We start from the raw sequence: 22823 nt of genomic DNA, 5'->3' as shown, positions 1-22823 counted from the left end.
ATGGTCCTCTGCCAATCTCTACTTCCAGAGTAGAGAGGAATCATCAGGGATAAAGAAGTGAAAGAAAGAATATTAAAAAGTAGTAGTTGGGGTGGGTGTGGTGGCACACTTCTTTAACCGCAGCATTCAGGGAGCAATGACCGAGGACAGATCTGTGTGAGGTGGAAGCCGGTCGATTCCACATAGCAAGTTCCAAGCCACCCAGGGCAACTTAGTTGGACCCTGTCTAAAAGGAAAAAAAATCCAAAGAATTCTCGTTTGAGAATAAGTTGCAGATCTGATACTCTTCATCCCCATGCTCAGTATATAGTTCCTAAAAACAGGGCTATTCTCTGCCACAGCACAACGGATGAAATCAGTTTAACACTGAAGGAGTACTGCTATCTACCGTACAAGTTTATCCATAGTTTGTTTGATATTCTAGTAACTTGCTGTTTGGCAAAAGAAAAAAAGTTCTTGGGGCTGTAGCTTAGCTGGCAGGATGCTTGTGTAGGATACATGGAGTCGTATGATCCATTCCTAGTACTCAATAAAACTAGGCCTCCTGCGGCCCCTGACTGTAATCCCAGAATTTAAGAGATAGAGGCAGAAAAAGAAAAGTTCAAGATCTTCCATGGCTGGACAGTGAGACCCTTTATCAGTTGATCAATCAATAATAAATTAAAATAAATAAATCTAGGGTCTTTTATTGTCGTTTATCTTAGTCACTTTTAATCTAGAATTATTGACTTATGTCTTTCCTTGTCTTTATTTTTATGTTTATTTATCTATTATTTTGCTTTTTCGAGACAGGGTTTCTCCTGTGTAGCCCTGGCTGTCCTGGAATTCACTTTGTAGACCAGGCCGGCCTCAAACTATCCACCTGCCTCTGCTTCCCAAGTGCTAATATTAAAGGTGTGTGCCACCACCACCTGGCAAAGATTTATGTATTTATGTGTTTAAATACATGTGAGTGCTCTGTCTCCTTGCACACCAGAAGAGGGAATCAGATCCCATTACAGATGGTTGTGAGCCACCGTGTGGGTGCTGGGAATTGAATCCAGGACCTCTGGAAGAGTAGCTCATGCTCTTAACTGTTGAGCCATCTCTCCAGACATCTTTATTTGTATTTTGCAACTGAGTCTCATAGTTCAGGCTAGCCTTGAACTCCCTATATAGCCAAGGATGACCTTCTGCCTTCCAAGCTAGGACTACAGGTATTCAACACCAGACCCAGCTTTTGTTTTTTGTCTCTAAGGACCCTCACAGCTTGGAGGATGTAGGGCAGTCGTTTTGTAGCCTGTCCCTTGGTTATTTCTGGAGTTTCCTCATAGTTAGATCCAGGCTGTGTGTTTTGGCAGGTGCATCACAGCCTTAATTGTACTATTCCTGCTCCCATCTCCCCCCTTTTTTGGGGGTTGGGGAGGTTTTCGAGACAGGGATTCTCTGTGTAGCATTGGAGCCTGTCCTGGAACTCGCTCTGTAACCAGATTGGCCTTGAAGTCACAGAGATCCTCTGCCTCTGCCTCCCGAGTGCTGGGATTAAAGGCGTGTACCACCACCACCCCATTCCTCTTTGTAACTGAGTATTTTAGGGAGAAAATTTGAGATATATATTTCCCGCTTAACAGTGTAAGTCATTGTCAATTATTACTGTGATGGTTTGGGGAAGAGGTTTTAAAATATTTATTCCATCAATAAAAGGGATGAGGAAAGGGAAGGCACTGTGGGTACACAGATGTTAGCAGAAATGAGTTGTAGCTGGGAGCTAAAATGGGTTAACCGTGTTGTCTTTCATCAGGGTTAGATGGATAACGTAGGTGCCCTGGCTGTGCAAGCCTGGTGGTCAGTGTTCAGTTCGCTGACTGATCCCCCACAGAGGGAGAGAAACGATGTCTGAAAGCTGTCTTCTGACACCCACAGGACACCGTGGCATGCATGTGCCTACACTCTCACACATGGGTTGTATACGACATGCAGTAAAGATAAATAAAATTTAAACGTAAAAAACAGGAGCCAAGTGTGGGCCCTAGGTTTCAAGCCGAGCACCAGAATAAACACAAATAAGACAGCACAGATTTGTTGATCCAGTTAGAGAGAGCGCCGCACTGTGACTTGCAAATTGCACCTTTCTTTTCTGGCAAATGCATGGTCTCCTTTCAAGCTCTGGGTTCCCACTCCAAGTCCAGCCCATGATGCTCTCCCTGCAGAAAGCTGCTGCAGTGATCTCCAGCTGCTGGAGAGCTAGAGACAGCTCCTAGGAGGCGGAGGGGTTGGGGAGGGTGGGTGGGGGATGTGGGGAGGTGGGGGTAGAGGGTTGGCTGTTTCCTTCACTGCAAAAAAACTACACTTGGCTATGTTAGAACACTTGTTTTTTTTTTTTTTTCAACTCAAATTGAGATTTTCAATCTTGAAGAGAGCTTCTGAACGAAATGTGTCTCTTTTTCTTTTTCTCTGTGTAGTCTTGCTGTGTAGCCCAGGCCTCAAACTCACCATGATGCCACAGTATCCCTAGTTCTAGGATGACAAACAGATGGGACTCTGATTTAGTTGCAATGTGTGTGCAGAATTACAAGAGAAGTAGCTAACGTGCCCAGGAGACTTACCCACAGCTAACCTACCCACAGTGGGGGAGGGTGTTGGCACGGATTCACCTGTACTATTTGGTCAGTTCCTGTTCCTACACTCGTTTCAGCCTACACCCCAAAGGACTAAGGAAGCTTTGCTTCACAAAGGTTTGTCCTCCCAGATGTTAGAGGCAGAGGGGTGCACACAATACAGATGCGACAGCGTGCCTATCATTCCGCAAAGGTCACCCCACCTTTGAGCTTGGCTAAAGGCCTGGATCACTGTGTGCCCGTATTGTCTAGGAATGTCGCACACATAGCTCTTTTGGCCACATGCGGGCACAGTCCCAGCTGTCAGCCATCACTCTCTTCGAGCCATGCTTCTTCAAGCAGGAGAACATGATGGGCAGAAGTACCCCAAGGAGAAGGTGGGAGTCAGGGTCAATGGAAAGGTAAGGTCCCAGGGCTAACTCTGCTTGTCTTTGTCTGGTGACAGCTGCCCTATGAGAAGGACTGCAGGAACAAAGTGTTCTGCATTGCCGAGATCCAGCTGGCCACCACCATCTCTCAGTGAGTTGAACCTTGTTATCATCAGCATCGTTTCTGCAGGTGATGTCCTCCTGAGGATTCACCTGGGCAAGCCTCTTATTCAGAGGCATGCGTGCATACTCCTTTCCCCTTCCCCTCATGGCCCTCCCTCAACAGGATTTTGTATTTGGTATTTCAGCAACCCTGTGAGGGAGGAAGGATAAAGATTCATCTTCCCATCTTATAGATCAGGAAATAATTGAAGTTGATGCACTTGGTGAACCTGAACCCAGGTCTCTTGACCCCCTGAACAATGCTATGTTCACAGTGAGCCTCACTTCTAGAACTTCCTCTGCTTGGCCTCTTGGCCAGATTCCATGAATGAATTCATCGAGTAGTTCTGGAGTAGTTTTACTCTGTTCCAGGGGTTCTAGATGCTGGGAATCATCTCAGTCAAAGGTACAGACAAAAATCCTTGCCCTCGGGCTGGATTGATGGCTCAGAGGTTAAGAGCATTGCCTGCTCTTCCAAAGGTCCTGAGTTCAATTCCCAGCAACCGTATGGTGGCTCACAACCATCTGTAATAGGGTCTGGTGCCCTCTTCGGGCCTGCAGGCATACATGGAAGGAATGCTGTATACATAATAAATAAATAAATATTAAAAAGAAATTAAAAAAAATCCTTGCCCTCCTGGTACTTAAAGGGAAAGTAATAGACAAGTAAACTCTGGGTAGATGGGATATGGGGCAAAGGTAAGTGCAGGGAAGGGGTGAGGTTTTAAGTAGGGTGGTCAGGGAAGGTGACAGGAGGAGGTGGGTACCGTCCATGTGGTGTCTGACGGTAGAGCAAATACCCCGATGGAAGCAGCCCGGACAGGTGAAGGCTAGAGCATGGGCTCCATGTGAATGAGAAGTGTAAGACGGAGGGGGAGTAACACGGAGAGAAGTGGAGGAAAGTCTAAGAGGATTGCATGGGACCATAGAAGGGCTCACAAGAGTCTACCTCTTGCTAGAGCAGTGGTCCTCAACCTTCCTAATGCTGCAACCCTTGAATACAGTTCCTCAAGTTGCGGTGACCCCAACCATACAATTATTTTCATTGCTACTTTACAACTGTAATTTTGCTACTGTTATGAATCGCAATGTAAATATCTTTTTTCTGGTGTGGTCTTAGGTGACCTCTGTGAAAAGGTTGCTTGACTCTCAAAGGGGTTGTAGCCCACAGGCTGAGAACCATTGTGCTAGACAAATGACAGATTGTAGGAAGTAGGGAGATAGTAATTACTACTCTGACAACGAAGGTGCAGGGAAGAGGGTGGTGGCTCTGGCTGGCTGGAGGCAGAAAGTGGTTGTCTTTTGAAGCTAGAGTGGAGGGAGGGAGCAAGGAGAGGGCCCAGTCCAGGCATCTATAATTGCATAATCCAATACATTCACCGTTAGTTTAATTCTAAGGTCACTACATTTAAATTAATTTTTTAAGAAAAAAAGTATGACTGGAGAGATAGCTCATTGACTGTTCTTCCACAGGTCCTGAGTTCAATTCCAGCAACTACATGGTGTCTCACAACCATCTATAATGAGATTTAATGCCCTCTTCTGGCCTGCAGGCATATATGCAGACAGAACACTATGTATAATAAATAAATTTTTTTAAAGGACACTTTAAAAAAAGAAAAAATGTAATTACAAGGATAGAGGGATGGTCTAGTGGTTAAGAACCCTGACTGTTCTTTCCAGAGGACCCAGACTTAATTCCTAGCAACTACATGGCTCACAACAGTCTGTAACTCCAGTTCTGGGAGCTCTCTTCTGGCCTCCTAGGGCACTGCATGTATGTGGTGCACAGACTCCCTGCAGGCAAACCCACCCCTATACATAAAATAAAATGTAAAACAAACACAGCTCTTTAATGGCACCTGCTGTGTTTCATCATATTGAATATCCACACGTGGCTAATGGCAGCAGTAAGACAGCAGGATGCGGACCATCTTCCATCACTGCTGATGTTTTCTTGCGCCATTCAGAATTCACTAGAAGTTCAGCTCCATGATGGGGTTACTGGAGCTAAGATGAGTTTGGTTTGGGAAATGGGGCAATCTTAAAAATGCCCTCAAGCTAGGCGGTTGTGGCGCACGCCTTTAATCGCCTTTAATCCCAGCACTCGGGAGGCAGAGGTAGGCGGATCTCTGTAAGTTCGAGGCTAGCCTGGTCTACAAGAGCTAGTTCCAACACAGGCACCAAAAGCTATAGAGAAACCCTCAAAAAAAATGCCTTCAATGGCTACCACGTGTGTCATGTTGCCGATGGCTGGTTGTCTGGAGTTGGTTTCTTTGGGGGCAGAGTCTCTTGTCCTTGAGTGGATGTTTGTAAAACTTCCATTTTAGGTGTGCATGATTATGTGGGGCCAGCGCTAAGGGACTCAGTCAAGACACAGCTGCTGTCAACAGGGACTGAATTACAGCCAAGATCCACCAGCCAGTCAGTTCCTCAGGGTGATGCGGTGTGCTCTGCTTGCCCTGTATCTCCCCCTAGTGTCCATAGCTGTCAAGCTGCTACTGGGAAACTCCACTGCTGCAGTGGGGTTTGACTTCTACAAAATCAAATGAGAACTAGACTGGATGCCTAAACTACAAAGTGAGACTCTGCTCCAAAAAAACAAACATTGACAAGCACTGTGGCTCCTATCTGTAATCTCAGCACTGGTTGGCTGAGGCAGGAGGATTGCAAGGCCAGCTGGGATACATAGTGACAGACCAACCAGCCTAAGGCAACAGAATGAAACTGTTTTAAAAACTAGCCAAATGACTAAAATGGGCTAGGGATACAGCTCAGTGATAAAGGGTTCTAGTCTTTTGGCTTCTGTCTTTTTTCTTAGCAAGATGCAAAGTAACTATACTACTTTCTAGAGTAATTCTGAGGATCAATTGAGTTTATGGGTCATGGAGTTTGCTACATGGTAACCACTGAGTGGTTATAACCTTGCAAATTGCTTAGTGATGAAGCTGTAAAGGCCTCCGTGCAGCCAGGGGGTCAGCTCTGTTAAAAGGAAGAAAATCTGGTCTTTTTTGCAGTTTACCTTGAGGATTGTTAAGAATGTGCTTTTCTGTAGTGCGGGAAGTGTTCTAGGTTAAATGTACTGCTGATGTATGATCTCTCTCTCTCTCTCTCTCTCTCTCTCTCTCTCCTCTCTCTCTCTCTCTCTCTCTCTCTCTCTCTCTCCACCCTTTGCAGGCAGGAACTGGTGGTGGGTGTCACAAAGGAGCTGACCATGAACATCAACCTGACTAACTCCGGGGAAGACTCCTACATGACAAACATGGCTCTGAATTATCCCAAAAACTTACAGTTTAAGAGAATACAAAAGGTACCCGTGACACAGAGGCTTGGGAAGCAAGCTGCCATGCCTTTTCCTTGTTGCCCACCTGCTTCCCTGCCATTGCCACCAGCCTCCTTCTACTCCATCTAGTATAAGAATTGCAATTAGACGAATCCTCTCCAATTCTGGGCCCTAAAAACCTTCAGTGGTACCACATGATCACCCCCTCCTTGTATATAGTCTTCTTTTTTTTTTAAGATTTATTTTATTTATTATGTATACAATGTTTTGTCTGCGTGTTTGCCTGCAGACCAGAAGAGGGCATCAGATCTGTAAGATGGTTGTCAGCCACCATGTGGTTGCTAGGAATTGAACTCAGGTCCTCTGGAAGAACAACCAGTGCTCTTAACCTCTGAGCCATCTCTCCAGCCCGTGTATAGTCTTTAACCAGAACTGTGAAAGATAAATTCTAATGCCTAAGGAATCGAAGAAATGAAAAATTCTACCCAACTATTCACCAGACACAAGGCCAGCTGCAAAGATGGGCTTGCAAGCATGTGACTGCCAAGTCACGACACTGAAATGTTCTGTTCTCTTAATTCAAAGATGGTCAGGAACTGCTGTTTGAAGTTCTTTTGGGAACTAGGAAACCACCCCGCTCTTGTCTGGGGAATCTACGTCACCCGACAGAGAGAGGTAGATTCAGTGTCTATCTAAGGTACAGAGCTGCAGAGACAGTGTTTCTGGACACTGCTTTCCTCTTGTAGTGTATGCTAACCCAGCTGGGAGCCTGCTGTCCCTGGGCATCACCTGCCCCTTTCCTCTGCCCTGCAATGCAGCTCTCTGGACTGCTTCATCTGCCTTCTTCCTTAACCCCACCTACTCCAACCCTCTGACAACTTAGAATTTTCCTTTGTTGAGAGAAGATACTCATTCTAGTGAGTCAGTAAAACTTGAGTCTGGAGCTGGGCGGTGGTGGCACATGCCTTTAATCCCAGCACTTGGGAGGCAGAGGCAGGTGGATTTCAGTGAGCTCGAGGTCAGCCTGGTCTACAGAGCGAGTTCCAGGACAGCCAGAACTGCTACACAGAGATACCCTATTTCAAAAAAACAAACAAAAAACAGAACAAAAAAACTTGACTCTGTTGGGACTATAGGTTTTCCCAGGGGGTGGGGTGGGGCCTCAATTTGCTTGGCCTTAGTTAGCATTTATTGTGAAAAGTTAACATTATTTTCTGTATATGTAGGATGGGACGGGTGATGATAGAAGCAGCGATGGGCCCTCTTGGGGAGAGCAGCTGTATTTGGAAATCTAGATGAGGAGCCTTAGCTAGAAGGCCACATAGCAGTGTTTGAGCCTCCATCTCAGTGTGACACCTGCACTGGTCCACAGCCCAGTTCCAGTGTCTTCCTCTCTGTGAGGACTTTATGCAATCCTGTCTATTGGAACTGGTCCCCACTGCTACTGTGCCTCACTCACAGAACACTACCCTTAGGCTTTGGATTTAAATTCGACCCTCAGTTGTGAGCAGACCAGGGACCAAGTCTGACAAGTAGGCAAATCAGCAAATGGTTGTTGCATTTGTGTGAAGAAACCGCTCCATTTCCTGGAGAGATGGCTCAGTTAGAAGCACCAGCTGCTTTTCCAGAGGACCTGGGTTTGAGTCTCAGAAGCTACATGACAGCTCACTGTTAAGGTTTTTCTTGCTGAAAAACTTCTCTGCCGACACAATAAACCAATCAGACCAAATCAAACTGAATTAAAAGAAACCCAGGTTTAATGGATGCCAGCACTCCGGGGCGGGCCCAGGAAAAACACGGAGAGGGGAAAGGAGAACGGGAAGATCCACGTGTTCATGGGGGGGGGGCAGTTTAAATAGCCTGTGGGAGTGGTCTTGACCCTCCCTGGGGAAGGGTCACCGTTTGGAGGACTTTCTCAGAGGTGGGATCTGGACTGAGGCAACTCCCAGGTGCATGAAATAGAGCTTTCCACCCAACATTCCAACATGGATGCCAGGAGCTGGGGTGAAGCCCCCAGCCAAACATTCAATCTGATGCCCTCTTCTGACCTCTGAGGGTACCAGGCACGCACATTCTTGCAAAGCATACATGCAGGCAAAACATACCTACCCATAAAATAAATAAATAAAAATTAAAACCAAAACCAAGACATCTTCTGTTTTAACAGCCGCTCTCTCCAGACATTCAGTGTGATGAACCCAAGCCAGTTGCTTCAGTCCTGGTCGTGAACTGCAAGATTGGTCACCCCATACTCAAGCGCTCATCTGTGAGTCTGTTGTGATTAGGTGGCTCTTCTCACTACCCTTGAGCTCCCAACCGCAGCTGCATCTTCCAGCTGTGGTCACCATGCTTCCCTTTGCTGCGTTCTCAACTGCTAAGCCTGCCCTGAAATGGAGACCGGTGGGGGTGTAGGAAATGGTTTTCTGATGTATAGCATGGCCAGTGTTGGCTTCTCCGAGGAAAGCTGAGAGAAGCGGGAGTAGTATGGAAGGAACATCCAACCAAATTATCTTTGGACTGTGCAGGAAGTCGGTTGTAGTTTCCTTTACTTGAAGGAGAGTAACACCATCTGTTTGGCCCATTCGGTATTTGCAGAGTGAGCTTGTAGGAAATAGTGGTTGTGTTACAAAACCAACAGAAACCCACGAGGAATGTAAACTGGGTCTCCTAGTGCTGCTTTAGTCACTGTGCTAGTGCTGTGACGAGACCATGTGACCGAGGCAACTCTTAGAAAAGGAAGCATTTAATTGGGCGCTTACAGCTTCAGAAGCTTAGTACATTTTCATCATGGTGGCAGGCAGGCAGGGTGCTGGAGAAGTAGCCAAGAGCTACATCCTGATCCTGGGCAGACTGGCCTGGTTTGGCTTTTGAAAACTCAAAAAGCTCCCCCTACCTCCCTAAAGACATATTTCCTCCAACAAAAACGTACCTTCTAATCCTTCCCACCCGTCAGACTTCCACTCCCTGGCAGTCAAGTATTTGAGCCTATGGAGGCCATTCTTATTCAAATCACACAGCCACTTTGAAAGTGACTAGTTCCCCCATTTACTTAGGTCTTATTTCCTCCTTTAAAACAGGCAAATGTCTCAGTGATTTGGCAGCTAGAGGAGAGTATCTTTCCAAACAGAACAGCAGATGTCACTGTGACCATCTCTAAGTAAGTAGTGGCTGTGTTAGCAGATTTAGGATCTGGCCTTGGGGGGAAAATGTTGTGTTCTTCAGTGCTCTGGTTCTCTCTGGTTCTCTCACTGTTCTGGGAGAAAGGGGGTATCTCACAGAACCCGAAGAAGTTTCCTCTCATCAAAGATACTTCAGATGTTCGAATTCACACAAAGGAACACTAAGGTATATTCTGGTGGGCTGGGCTTTGAACCTGAGTCCTAGTTCTGGCCTTCTCAACTCTGGCAGAACTCTGCAGGCCTCCGTGTTCTAAGGCAGAACAGGGTACGGTGCTGGGAGCGATCAAACAAGGGCGATTCTACTCCTGAAGCAATGTCTGAAGATTTTTGTTTTGTTTTTGCAAGATAGGATTTCTCTGTAGCCCTGGCTGTTCTGGTGCCTGCTCTGTAGACCAGGCTGGCCTTGAGCTCAAGAGATCTGCCTGCTTCTGCCTCTGCTTCCTGAGTGCTGGGATAACAGGTGTGGGCCACCATGCTCAGCATTCTAGAACTAATTCTGATTGCCATGAGTTAGGAGGTGATACTGGCTTCTATTGACAGATGTTAGTAACTATTATTCAGTGTGGAGGACAAGTCCGGAACAGGTCATCCTTTGGCTCAAAATGTCAAGTATGGAAGCTGAGAAATCCTTCTAAAACCAACATTTCCCTCAGTGCGAAATCTAAGAGATTCTCTTGGACATGTTTGTTAGGAAGTCAAGATAACAAAGCAGTTGTATGGTCAACTGACACTTTTATTCCCAGTTCCGATGAGAAGTCTTTGGCCAGAGAGACCCACAGCCTTCAATTCAGGCATGCCTTCATTGCAGTTCTTTCCAGGTAAGTACTCGCAAGGGGTCTGTGTGATGGTCATGCAATGAGGACAGCATTGGAGAGTCTCTCATGTTGACAGAAGTGCGCAGTAGGGTGGATGTGGGCCTTGTCCTTCTCTGAGAGGAGGCTGCTTAGTGCCCAGCCTCTCTAGGATACTGGCAGGTTCAAGGGTAGCCTCCTACATACAAAAAGGGCAGGCTCACTGACTTGTCCAAAATTGAGTCCCAGCTCAACCTAGACTATAGGATTTCTGGTGGTTAGATAAAAGCTAGCATTCCTCAGGACTTGTTAAACTGTTTCCATACTGTCAGAAGGAGTCATTTCCCTTACCACTGGCAAAAGGGATAGCTGGCTCTCTGATTAAAAACACCTGTGGTGCCTATCACCATTATGAAGGCCATGCTAGAGACAGCCTTGGCAGTTTGGAATAAACTTTTACTTTTCTACCCATGGACACGCAGTTTGGGCTTCTTTACTCCACCACTCGCATGTGTCATGTTGGGTTTTTAAAACACCAAAATGGTTGTCAAAAGCACAGTGCCAACTGGTCCTGCTACAAAAGGAAACTGTTGTGATGCGATGGAAAAGGAGGGACTGTGGGGCTGGAGAAGGGCTGGGGAGATGGCTCGGTGAGAAAAGTTCTCCCTGTGTAAGCATCAGGACCCAAGTTCAGGTTCTTGGCACCCATGTAAAAGTCAGGTGTGTAAGTCAGTGCTGGGGTGGGTGGGGTAAGAGAGGCATCCTTCCAGCTCACCAGCCAGCCAGTCTAGCAGAAATAGCAAGCTCCCAGGTTCAGTGAGATACTGTCAAGAACTGAACTGTAGAGTGTAGGGGACTTGCTGTTGACCTGGCCTGCAATGTGCACCCACAGCAAGTGCACTGCCACACGTGAACACATAAGTTAGAGAAAGGAAAGGAGGCTACTCAGCAGAGTCCAACTGTACAGCTTGCAAATATTCTTTTGTCCCAACTGCCTTACAAAGCACTTAACATTTGACCTTCAGCCTTGAGTCCTCTTAAGGACCTGGTGCTATCTGTCCTAGTGTTTCCAGTTGGAACCAGGAAGGAGTTTAAGTTCTCATGCATGTCCTCTCATTGCAGACCGTCAGTGATGTACATGGACACAAGCCAGAGCTCTTCTGAGCACAAAGAATTCCTCTTTAACGTAAGTACATAGTGCTTATGTCCACCTAAGGCTGGGAAAGTCACTGAGCATTGACCTGTTGCTCATTTTATTTGGCAGATAAATGGGGAAAATCTCTTTGGAGCTGTATTCCAGTTGCAAATTTGTGTCCCCATCAAATTACAAGGTTTCCGGATTGTAAGAGTGAAGAATCTAACAAAGACTCAGGTATTTAAATGGGAAATGGGATTCTTTTTTTCTCCCCAAGACAACAGGGTTTCTCTGTGTAGTCTTAGCTGTCCTGGAACTCGCTCTGTACACCAGGCTGGCTTCGAACTCACTGAGATCTGCCTGCCTTTGCCTCCTAGGTGTGCATCACCACTGCCCAGCTTTTTTGCTTTTCTTGTTTTTCAAGGATTCTTTATCATGATCCATCTCTTTCCAGAGACTACAGAGTCTCAAAGGTATGAAAACTAGAGCTTTAACTAGGCCTGGCAGCACAGGCTTATAATCGTAGCTATCTGTGAGAATGAGGCAAGGAATCATAAATTTAAGCCAGCTTGGCTATGGTTTAAGTTCAAGACTACTCTGAGCAACTTAGTGAGATCTTGTCATAAAGAGGGCTGGGGATGCCGCTGAGTGCAAGGCTGCTTGCTATCCTGCACAAGGTCCTAGACTCAAACATTAGGACTACAGAAACAAAACAGGGGCTGGGGGAATAACTCAGTAAAGCATTTGCCTAATAAGCACGAGATTTGATTCTCACAATCCATGTAAAAATGCTGCTGGTGGTGGTATGTGCTTGTAATCTCACTGCAAGGAAAGTGAAGGATCCCTGAGACTCACTAGCCCCGAAATCTAGCTGAATTGATGAACTCCAGGCCCATGAACGATTGTCACAAAGGTGGCTGGCATTCCTGAGGATGGTACCTGAAGCTGTCCTCTGATTTCTACTTGTCCCTCAACCCTACTTGCCTCTCAACCCGTACCTGCACACAAACCAATATGCATTTAAAACCTTAAAAACAAAACCCAAACAAACCAACATGAACTTTAGGAGTAAAAGATAAGACTACTGAATTATGAGGAAGTATAGGAGTAAGTCAGGAGGAAAATGAATTATTAGATCTTAAAGCCATCTATTTCCCTTTCTTTGATGAAAATAAGCAAAAATTCAAACATCAATACCATAGAGCCATTTATTTCCCTTTTGAGAATCTATAAATTGTGCTTCTGTTTCTGTGTGATTGGAGAATGAATCTGACAAACATTTCCCACACTTCCCCTATGCTGGTGTACACCGTCTGTTTTGACCCTCTAGTTTCTTTTTTTGCTCTGTTCTGCAACATCTTTTTTGCATTCAGTAAATAATTCATCTGAGGTCTGGTTCCTGCACCAGCCTTGACAACAGCATCAGGAGCAGGAAGGACCACAGCTGAGAGCTGGGCTTTTCTGACTTGTTTTTGCTCATCCTACATAGGGTGTCAGGTTTGCTGACTTTGCTGACAGAAAGAGGACGTATAAGATGTATGTACTTGTCCTCTATGGAGTTTATTTTTAAGAACATTTGTTAAAAGCAAGTTTAATCATGTCGATAAACATTTTGGTTACCTTTAAAAACAAGATTCTCTTTTAAAAAGCTGACAGGGAACTCATAAAGATGGGCTTTTACCTCCATCCTGCTCCAGTGGTGGCAGAGATTAAAAACAGTTTCAGAGGCGTTGGAGGTGGACTCAGTGTGAGCACTAAGTACTGGCTTACTGGAACAGACTGTGTTGGCAGAGCAGGTCAGTGGCAGAGCTGAAACTCAGGACAGTTCTGTAGAAATGCTGCAGTTTTTTCTTAACTTGCTTCATAGCCGTGGTCTGACATTTAGTCTTAAAGCGCATATGATTCAGAATCTTGTCTGTGAGGTAATGTAGCCACAGTACATTATTGTAAGGGTGATACTCACCCCAGCAGTTTCTATTCTCCTTCCTCATGAGCCTGTAGATCTCAAACTGGTAGTCACCCTCACCTGTAAAGAGGTCCTCTTCGGAGGAGATATCACAGAAAACCACAATGCCATCCCGCTCCAGGCGGGACAGGGTGTAGTCAATGATGTTAACTTGTAGCCCGTGGGTGGGGATGGTGCTTGTCTTGCCATTGAGGGTGTAGCGGAGCTCTCTGAGGTTGGTTTTCTTTAGGAGCACATTCCCCCAGTGTAAGTCCCGGTGCTCAAAGTGCAGCGATGCCTCTGCCACTGCGAGGGAGGCAGTGACCTGGTGTAGAATGCTCTTCGCAGTCGACAGGGAGGACAGCTTTGTTTGCATTTGCTCCAAGTCAACCCCACCAAACTCAAATTCCAGTATAATAAAGAGCTGGTCTTCCTGGAAAAAGTCAGGCCGGTCATTTGCAGATTTTTTGGTTGAGTTATAGTTGTCCCAGGCTTTGAGCAGCAAGGGAGGGTAAGGCCCTTGGACACAGTGTACTGAGTTCAGCCCAATAAAGCCTTCTGTGCGGTTGTACACCTCATCAGACAAGAGGCTCAGCTCTTTGGAGATGATGATCTCGGGTAGGATCTCCTCAAAGGTTTTTTGGTGGGACCCATTGACTAAATCTGGTCCTTCGATAGCAATGACTTTTAGGGCGACAGGTGTTTGATCAGTAATTATTTGAAACACTTCCCCGAACACTCCTTCCCCAATCTTCTCACAGTGTTCCAGTTTTTCGGTGGAAAGGCAGTCATTAAAGGGGATAGGCCCTTCCTGATTACATTCCCCGTAAACCTTTTCAGCATAAGATGACTTTTTGTCTGTGACATGCAGGGTCTTTAAGGGGCTTAGCAAATACATAGAAGAGGAGTGGCAGGAGGAGACAGTTCTGTTCATGGTCAGAGGGGCTGGACATTCAGACAGGAGGGACCTAGAGGGAGAACAGGCAAGACTGCTGCTGCATACCTCTGACACATTAGCTACGATTTTCTTCTTGTGGAAGCTGAAGGAGGCTCTGGTTTTGGTCCAAGAACAGGTCTCACTGATGTTATTCAAGCCCAGGGAAGGGGCTGAATCTTTCCTTCTCTGCTTAGATTCGTAAAGAGCCGAGGTTCCCATCGCTTCTTGCTGTTTCCTCTTCTGGAGTGATTCAGTTCTCTTAGGCCTGCAGATTTGCCCTGGTACACAAAGGTCTTTGCAATTACTGGCCTTTCCACAATCCATCTGGTCGGCTCCTTGAGACACAACCTTTTGACTTGTGGCCCTTGTCTCTCTTGCCAGACCCGAGCCCTTTAGTCTGTTTCCCACCTGCTGTGTCTCACGACACGACTCCTCCGCATTATTTCCACCTGTTCCAAACTCGTTATCTTCTGTGGTCCCAGAGTCCACAAGGCTTAAGAGAGCTGACCCGAAGCCGGCTTCGGCTTGGTGGGCCGTCGTGTTGAACCTGCCTCCATCTGTTGCTGCTTCCTGGGGGTAGGGCAGCGATGCCTCCTCCAGGGAGGCTTCCGGCAAGAGGAAGCCATTGGGGACTGCAGAGGCTGCATCCGGAGAGTCGGGGGCTCCGGGGGAGGCCGGAGAGCTGAACAGGGAGGCGCTGGTGCCCAGGTCGTTGCTGCCCTTGGACTGGCTCCACACGCTGAGGTCCGGGCTGAGACAGCCCAAGTTGCAGTTAGGGAAGAGTGGCGGTCGCAGAAGGCCGCGCGGGGTGCTGTACTTCTGCGGGGGCCGAGGTCGCAGCCTCTGGGTGGCTGTCAAGCTCTTCTGGTCCCGGGAGATGCGTCTCAGAGGACGCCGGCGCCGCGGCCTCACGGGGCTGCCAGGGAAATCGGGGTCGTCAGGGTCGTCAGGGTCGTCAGAAGTGGCAGACGACTGGTCATTGCCACTGAAGCTGCTGCTGCTGAAGGCGCGCTTCGGATCCGGCGGCTGGACCCATGGCACGGCCTGCCGGCTAGGCTGCCGTTGCGACCTCCGGACGCCCCTCGCCGCGTACGTTCGGAAGAAACGGGTCCCGGGTGCCGGGAGAGACGCTGCCATGGCGGGTGCCCGCCCGAACGTTCAAACTGAAACACCGCGAGACTCCGCGAGCGCGCCCGCCGGCCCGCTGGGTCCTAGCGCCGGCTCTCAGCTGCGCAGCTCGCCGGACTTCCCGAAGCCGCCAGGGGGCAGATGCCTAGCGCGACCTAGAGCACTCTGGGCGGCTCAGGCAAGGATCTCGTTTCAGGCCCACACTGAGTGCACGCAGAGTCGAGAGAGCGCGTGTGGAAGCGATCCTGTTCAGGTGAGCGAGGTCTCCTCGAGAGCCCGAGAGAGGGATGTGGAGAGCCCCCTAAAAGGGTGACCGCAGAGGTCAGGTCGCAGCTTCTGCAAAGCTCTTTCTGTGACTCTCAGCCTCACTGGTCTTGCTTGCCAGAGTGACTGACTCTTTGCTTGGGCGAAGGGGTTTGCTCAAACTGCTCACAACGTCTGCTCTGGGACCTTAGATGCTCTATCCTAGATATCCCAAGAAGGGAGTAAGCAAACTCACTTTTTTGCTTTTGCAGCATGTAGAAGAGTGGCATTCAGTGATCTGTGCTGTCACATCGAATAAAGAAAATGTCACTGTGGCTGCGGAGATCTCCCTGGGCCACACTAAGCAGGTACCACTAAAATTCTGCAGATTGGGTCATCCAGCTCTAGGGCCTCTCCTCTAGAAGGAATAATAGCATCTGGAATGTGTCACCAGAGTAGATCGCTTGTTTGACCTTCTGTCCCAACCTGCTCTTAACAAGTACGTAGTAGGTATCTTAAAACTTTTCCACACTGACATGTAAGAATTACCCGTAATTCCTCTTTGCTACTTCCCCGTGTGTATCCTAGCAGCAAAGCCTGCCATCCCACCTTCTCTGTCTCTACTCATGTGGTTGTCATTCAAGTGGGGCCTGTTGCATAAACCTTGGGCAAGCTCTCTTTGTCTTGGCTTTCCCCCTAACCTATACAAAAATAATTCTTATTTATTTATTTATTTATTTTTCCATTCAAAAATTTACACTTCCTCCCCTCCTCCCATTCCCCTCTTGCTCCTCCACTCATCCTCCTCTCTCCCCCTCCCTCCTTAAGAGAGGGCAGGGAACCCTGCCCTGTGGGAAGTCCAAGCCCCTCCCCCCTACATCCAGGCCTAGGAAGCTTTGCATCCAAATAGACTAGGGTCCCAAAAAGCCAGTACCGGCTGTAGAAACAAGTCCCAGTGCCTTTATCAATAGCTTCTCAGTCAGCCCCCACTGTCAGCCACATTCAGAGAGTCCGGTTTGATCGCATGCTCATTCTGTCCTGGTCCAGCTGGATTTGGTGAGCTCCCATTAGAACAGGCATACTGCCTCAGTGGGTGGACCAACCCCTTGCAGTCCAGACTTCCTTACTGATCTTCTCCTTCCTTCTGTTCTTCAGCTGGACCTTGGGAGCTCAGTCCATTGCTCTGATGAGGGTCTCTGTCTCTATCTCCATCTGTAGCCAGATGAAGATTCTATGGTGATATTCGAGATAATCATCAGTGTGATACTGGGGCAAGGCCAGTTCAGACACCCTCTACTCTGCTGCCCAAGGACCTCCCTGGGGACATCCCCGTGGACACCTGGGATCCCCTCTAGAGCCAAGTCTCTTGCCAACTCTAAAATGGCTCCCTTAATGTAGATATCTTCTTCCCTGCTCCTATATCCGCCCTTCCTCCATCTCCACTCTGATTCATCTTGTTTTTTATTATTATTATTTATTATTTTTTTTGTTGAAAAAACTTTCCGCCTCCTCCCCGCCTCCCATTTCCCTTCCCCTCCTCCCACTCCTCTCCCCCTCACCCCACTCCTCTTAAAGAGCTGAAGAGACGGATCAGAGCATGTACTGATCTTACAGAAGATGTGGTTCGGTTCCTGGCCCCCAAGTTGGGCAGCTCACCACCACTTATAACTCCAGCTGTGGGGGGATCTGATACCCTCTCCTAGTCTCCATGGACACCAGCACTCACCTCCACACGTGCACATATATACAGATGATTTTAAAAAAATGAAATAATTCTTCAGTTAGCATTAGACTGTGCTATCTTCCTTTAAAAACAAAAATCAAGCCAGGCGGTGTTGGTGCACGGCTTTAATCCCGGCACTCAGGAGGCAGAGGCAGGCGGATCTCTGTGAATTCCAGACCAGCCTAGTCTACAAGAGCTAGGCTCCAAAGCTACAGAGAAACTCTGTCTCGAAACAAACAAACAAACACAAAAACCCCACAAAAAATCAGAAACTCCCAACAAACAGAAGCAGTGGACTTTGGAGTTGGATACATTTAGGTTAAAATCCATTCTGCTTTCATGACAAGCAAAGAATCTGCTCTCTGTCTGTCCTTTCTCACATATCTCTCCCTTATACCCAGATAGTCTGTTATTTCTGTTTTTTAGCTTGTTAATATCATTGTGGCCACTGAGACTTTGCACTTGTTAATTTGCTTAACACTGCTCAAATTTTATTTTCCTAGAAAGGCCTTATGATAAAGAGGGAACAGTCAAGTTTAACACTGTTGAGTGTTTCAGATGAGAGCAGGGTGATTGCAACTGAGGTGGACGTGGGAATGGAGGACAAGGGACACATGGATGACCGACTGTTTTAGATGAACTGCCCAAAGCTGATGTTGGATGGGGGTTGTGGCACGATGTCAAGCGTAAGGGAAAAGAAGGTGGGGAATGACTATAGGCTTGTGACTTGGATAGCTATGTGATGGCGGCGACCTTTACAGAGGCTAACAGAATACTGGAGAGGGAATATATTTGAAGGGAAGATGGTTGAAACTCTCCTAAAACAATGAGTTCATATCTAAAATGTTGTGTGTTCCTCCACACCCTACCTTTCTCCAATTTATAGTTACTAAAAGATGTAACCGAACTGCAGATCCTTGGTGAAATAACGTTCAACAAATCTCTCTATGAGGGGCTGAATGCAGAGAACCACAGAACGAAGGTAACTCCTGCTGTTTTCTAATTAGTCTTCTGGGGAAACTGCTGTCATTTCTGACCTTGGCTACACTGCCATCTGCTCTTGTGACCTTGAGCTTCTGCCTCTGTTTTGTGCTTCTGTGAAACAGGAATCAACAATAGTGTGTACTTAAAAAATTAACTGGTTTTGAAAATAACTTAGGAAATAGCTAAAACATTTCTTACATGAGAAATTTTTGTGTACCTAACAATGTCTTCCTAGTATGTAACATTCATGTCTGTCACAGTGCTGAGCAGGAGCTCACAGTGTCTGTCACAGTGCTGAGCAGGAGCTCACAGTGTCTGTCACAGTGCTGATCAGGAGCTCACAGTGTCTGTCACAGTGCTGAGCAGGGGCTCAGTGTCTGTTACAGTGCTGAGCAGGAGCTCACAGTGTCTGTCACAGTGCTGAGCAGGAGCTCACAGTGTCTGTTACAGTGCTGAGCAGGAGCTCACGTGAGGTGTCTGTTACAGTGCTGAGCTGGAGCTTACAGTGTCTGTTACAGTGCTGAGCAGGAGCTCACAGTGTCTGTTACAGTGTTTAGCAGGAGGCAAGCAGGTAGAGTGTGAGGCCAGCCTGGTCTACTGAGTCCTGGTACAGCCAGCCAGGGCTCCACAGAGAAACCCTGTCTCAACAAAACACACACACACACACACACACACACACACACACACACACACACACAGTAATATCATTGGAATCTAACCCTAACAGAAAAGAACCAACTGAAAATAATGGTTCCTTCAGCTATCAGTGTGGGTTCAATCTCTTCCCAGTCATCAACAAAGGAGGCAGTCTGTCCTCACTGGCTTTGACCACGTGACTCCAGAATGGCAGTTGACAGGATGGCCACTGGACTGCCCACTCACTGTCTGTCTTTGCCACAAGCAGGGGAGCATCCTATGTCCTGCTTCTCCCGTATCCCCTGCTGGGGTAGTGATGGGCCACTCTGGGGAGAGCCTGTGTATTTCAGAGGGAGCAAAGGAAAAAGGCTTTGAGAAGTAGGGGTGCTGTTCTGCTCCAGTCTCACCTATTGTGCCCCTGGTATCTTGGGTCCTCCTTCATTCCTCGGCCCAGGCTCCAGAGTCCTGTCTCCCCTTCCCTTCCACTCTTCCGTTAAGATCACAGCTCTGTTCCTGTCCCCACTCTGGCTCTGGTGCTCTGTTCCCTTCCTACTCTCAAGGTCAGAACTTGTCAAGTTTAGTTCACTTGTAGCTAAGTGTGGCTCAGCAGGTCCGGGCCCATCCTTAGCTGGGAGAGGCCTCAAGGGTGAGTTGGGTAACTCCCTACCCTGTGCGGAAATCCCAACAAAGCATGCCTGACCTTGGTGGCTATGCACTGGCCTGAAGGGAACTCTGTGTCTTCCAACAGGGAGTCATGATGACCCCTGGCTTTAACTGTGTCCTGGCAGCATGCACTGGCCACTACCCGGAAGGGCAGGCTCCTGTCAGGAAGCGGATCCGTAGAGCCTTTCAGCTTGTCAGGGTGAAAGAAGACTCCTGAGCTGAAGAGATGCTTAGGAAAACACCTCGTGGGGATGATTCCTAACAGAGGAGCCCTGCGGAGCCATGGATGGACCTACTTTTGCACTTACGGTGTCCCCGAGGGCTGCACTCGGCCTGGTGAAGAACAGGGCAACCCCTGCCAGACCTTTCTTGTAGGAGAATGTATTACCAGAGACTAGGCGTTTGTGTGAGGTTTAAGAACGTCTGTCAGATCTGAGTTAAAGAGGACTCAGAGCTCTTTAAACAAGTCACCACTTTGGAGACTATGACCATAGAGATCAAGGATGCAGAGGGACACAGCTGCTGTGAATCTTGATGCTGTGAGAGAGTTCTCAGACTGGCAGACCACCGTTAGGACAAGGTCACATCCCCCGATGACCTAGCTCATCCAGACCGGAGACCAGAATAGTTTCTTGTAAAGCGCTGTGATCAGAAGATGGTTTGAGGCGATGAAAAATGCTGCGTCAGGGGATGCTCAGCTTTTTGCCGTCCCATCAGTCTTGATCAATATGCAGGTTGTTACCAAGTCCTTACCTCTTGCTCCTTAAAATAACATGGACTCTCTTCCTCCCTTGTAAGTTACTGACTTATCGGACTGTCTCTTTATCCAGATCACTGTCATCCTCCTGAAAGCCGAGGAGCTCCACTCTTTGCCCCTCATCATTGGCAGCAGTATTGGAGGCCTCCTGCTCTTGGTTGTGATCATAGCCATTCTGTTCAAGGTCAGTCCACTCCTGCTGTTTGTAAGAAGGAGAAGGCATGCCACTCTGGTACTAGTTTCAGTACATTTGAGGACAGCTAAACTCAGACCTAGTGCACCTACCCTGGCCTTGTGGGCTCTTTTCTTTGTTCTTGAAGCTATGTGTTCTGTTTGGACAGATGAGCCTGACAGTGTCTCTCTGAAAAAACAAAAGCCTAATTGAAGTATTTGAGCACAGAGGGATGTTCCTAAGACAGAACTGATTGTCATCAGTTTTTTAAAGTCCTTTATCTTTCCCTGCCCCAGAATCCAGACTTTCTTAGTGTTGTTTGAGGCCTTCTACATCCTGGCCTCTGCCTCTCACACCTGTAAGTCTTGCTTCTTTTCCCCAGACCAGTTGACCCATTCCCTAAATAGGTTCGCGCCTCTCTGTTGGGGCGCTTGCAAGTGCCCATGCTAGGAACGCCAGTTCCCACCCTCTCACCCTTCACACAGCTCCTCAGAAGGCTTAACCAGGCTCCTGGATGCTCTGTGCTGGCTTCCAGTCATCAAGCCTCAGTGTCATCCCCCCCCCCCATCCTGAGCTCCTGTAGGAGACTGTGTACGATATTTGTCTTTAGCATGGTGGGCTGTCCTCAGCATGCTCCCCGAAAGAGGATTAGATCCATCCGGCACGACTGACTCCATAGCTCTCCCAGTTAGTTAAGTTAAAGGTGTTTAAGTGTTGTGGCAGGTCAGAGGGCCCTGGGAGGTCAGCTCTCCTTGTGGAGTGAGCACCACGCAGGCAGCACTGAGGAAAGTACAGGGAGGGCCCAGAAAGCTTGGAGGACGGCAGAGGGAGGAAAGAGAAGCCAGGAGTCTGGAGCTCTGGAGCTGTTTAGCGACAGTCTGAAGACTGTTTCTAAAGCAGGTAGCCACCTCAGGTCCGTCATGAGGCTTCCCTCCTTGTTGTTTCAGTGTGGCTTTTTCAAGAGGAAATATCAGCAGCTGAACTTGGAGAGTATACGGAGGGCCCAGCTGAAGGCCGACAGTCTGCTGGAGGAAGAGTAGAGCCTGGACGTCCAGGGTCTGCCACATAACTCTCCTTAGGACAACCTAGGAACATTGAACAAACCATAGAGTGTTGTTCACAGCCATACATTGTCCTCATAGTGTTTGTGCATTGTGCAAAAGGGAAGCTTGGACACGTTTATCTCTTAAGTAAATTTACTTTTACAGCAGTGCCTCTAGTGTGTATGTATTTTCCAGACTTTGTCGTGTGTTTCGATGACTGATAGGCCAAAGTTTTATTCCTATTTAAAAATATTATTATATTCTTTTGTTGTTGTTGTTTTGTTTGAGGCAAGATCTCTCTACATAGCCCTGGCTGTCCTGGAACTCACTATACAGAACAGACTGACCTTGAACTCACTGAGATCCACCTGCCTCTGCCAACTAAATGCTGGGATAAAGCATTTATCCCAGCTTGACTCTTTTATATTCTTTTAAACAAAGATTTATTTTATTTTTAAGTATATGTGTTTATTTATCTGTATGTATATGCACATGTATGTGTATGTAGATTGGTCTTGAACTCAGAGATTCCCCTGGCTCTGCTTCTTGAGTGCTGGGATTAAAGGCGTGTACCACCAAGCTGAGCCCTTATCTGTCAAACTTACTGTACTCTTTAAATAATTATTATTTTTAGTTTATTGAGTATATTATATTACAAGAGAGTGATGACTTGGAAATCCACTATTTTAAGATAGGTTTTTCAGTTGGTTTCTCAGTTTCCAGGGTCCAGTAGCCCAACACAGGCTGAGGGCAGAGTGGTCACTAGATGATTCTTCTGCTCAGGGCCGGGGATGAGGCTGGTTTAACTTGGCTCGTCTAGAGCTCTGGCAGGTCCTGGCCTCTTAGAACCTCTCTTGTCCTATGATTGTGCCGTCTGAGATTAAGGCTGGAGTGCCAGCAGGAAGAGAATGCGCTGGCCCACTTTGGGAGGACAGATTGCTGACATGTTTTTGTTTCCCACCTGGCTGCCAGCAAGAATCAGGGGCCAATGGCTTGGAGTTTGTCTCCTAGATGAAGAAACTGGGCTGGACTCAATTCAGTAATAGCTGAGGATGGATGGGGTGCCTCAGGGGTGAA

At 47.5% G+C, this 22823-nt stretch overlaps 2 protein-coding genes across 2 annotated transcripts in view; one reads left to right on the top strand and one right to left on the bottom strand.

Annotated features, from left to right (window-relative positions):
- Itgae (integrin subunit alpha E) overlaps nt 1-22069 on the top strand; it is a 59044-nt gene extending 36975 nt beyond the window's left edge. Inside the window, exons 20-31 of the mRNA XM_041665713.1 lie at nt 3043-3116; nt 6305-6437; nt 8578-8676; nt 9488-9567; nt 10333-10407; nt 11503-11566; nt 11645-11752; nt 15722-15778; nt 16041-16136; nt 18378-18473; nt 20605-20715; nt 21651-22069. Coding sequence (XP_041521647.1) covers nt 3043-3116; nt 6305-6437; nt 8578-8676; nt 9488-9567; nt 10333-10407; nt 11503-11566; nt 11645-11752; nt 15722-15778; nt 16041-16136; nt 18378-18473; nt 20605-20715; nt 21651-21743 — 1086 coding nt within the window. The 3' untranslated portion in view covers nt 21744-22069. The remainder of the gene's footprint in view (nt 1-3042; nt 3117-6304; nt 6438-8577; nt 8677-9487; nt 9568-10332; nt 10408-11502; nt 11567-11644; nt 11753-15721; nt 15779-16040; nt 16137-18377; nt 18474-20604; nt 20716-21650) is intronic.
- Haspin (histone H3 associated protein kinase) lies at nt 12637-15622 on the bottom strand. The gene has a single exon (XM_041665712.1). The coding sequence runs from the start codon at nt 15532-15534 to the stop codon at nt 13282-13284; it is 2253 nt and encodes a 750-aa protein (XP_041521646.1). The 5' UTR covers nt 15535-15622; the 3' UTR covers nt 12637-13281.
- Nucleotides 22070-22823: the final 754 nt, after the last annotated feature.

Source organism: Microtus oregoni, unplaced genomic scaffold (genome assembly GCF_018167655.1).
Source record: "Microtus oregoni isolate MIOR12 unplaced genomic scaffold, Mior012 000015F_ref0000493, whole genome shotgun sequence".
Taxonomy (NCBI): domain Eukaryota; kingdom Metazoa; phylum Chordata; class Mammalia; order Rodentia; family Cricetidae; genus Microtus; species Microtus oregoni.
This window is presented reverse-complemented; position numbering and strand designations above follow the sequence as displayed.

Excerpts from the sequence above, each read along its gene's own strand:
- Haspin (XM_041665712.1), bottom strand. The coding sequence starts at position 15,534 with ATGGCAGCGTCTCTCCCGGCACCCGGGACCCGTTTCTTCCGAACGTAC.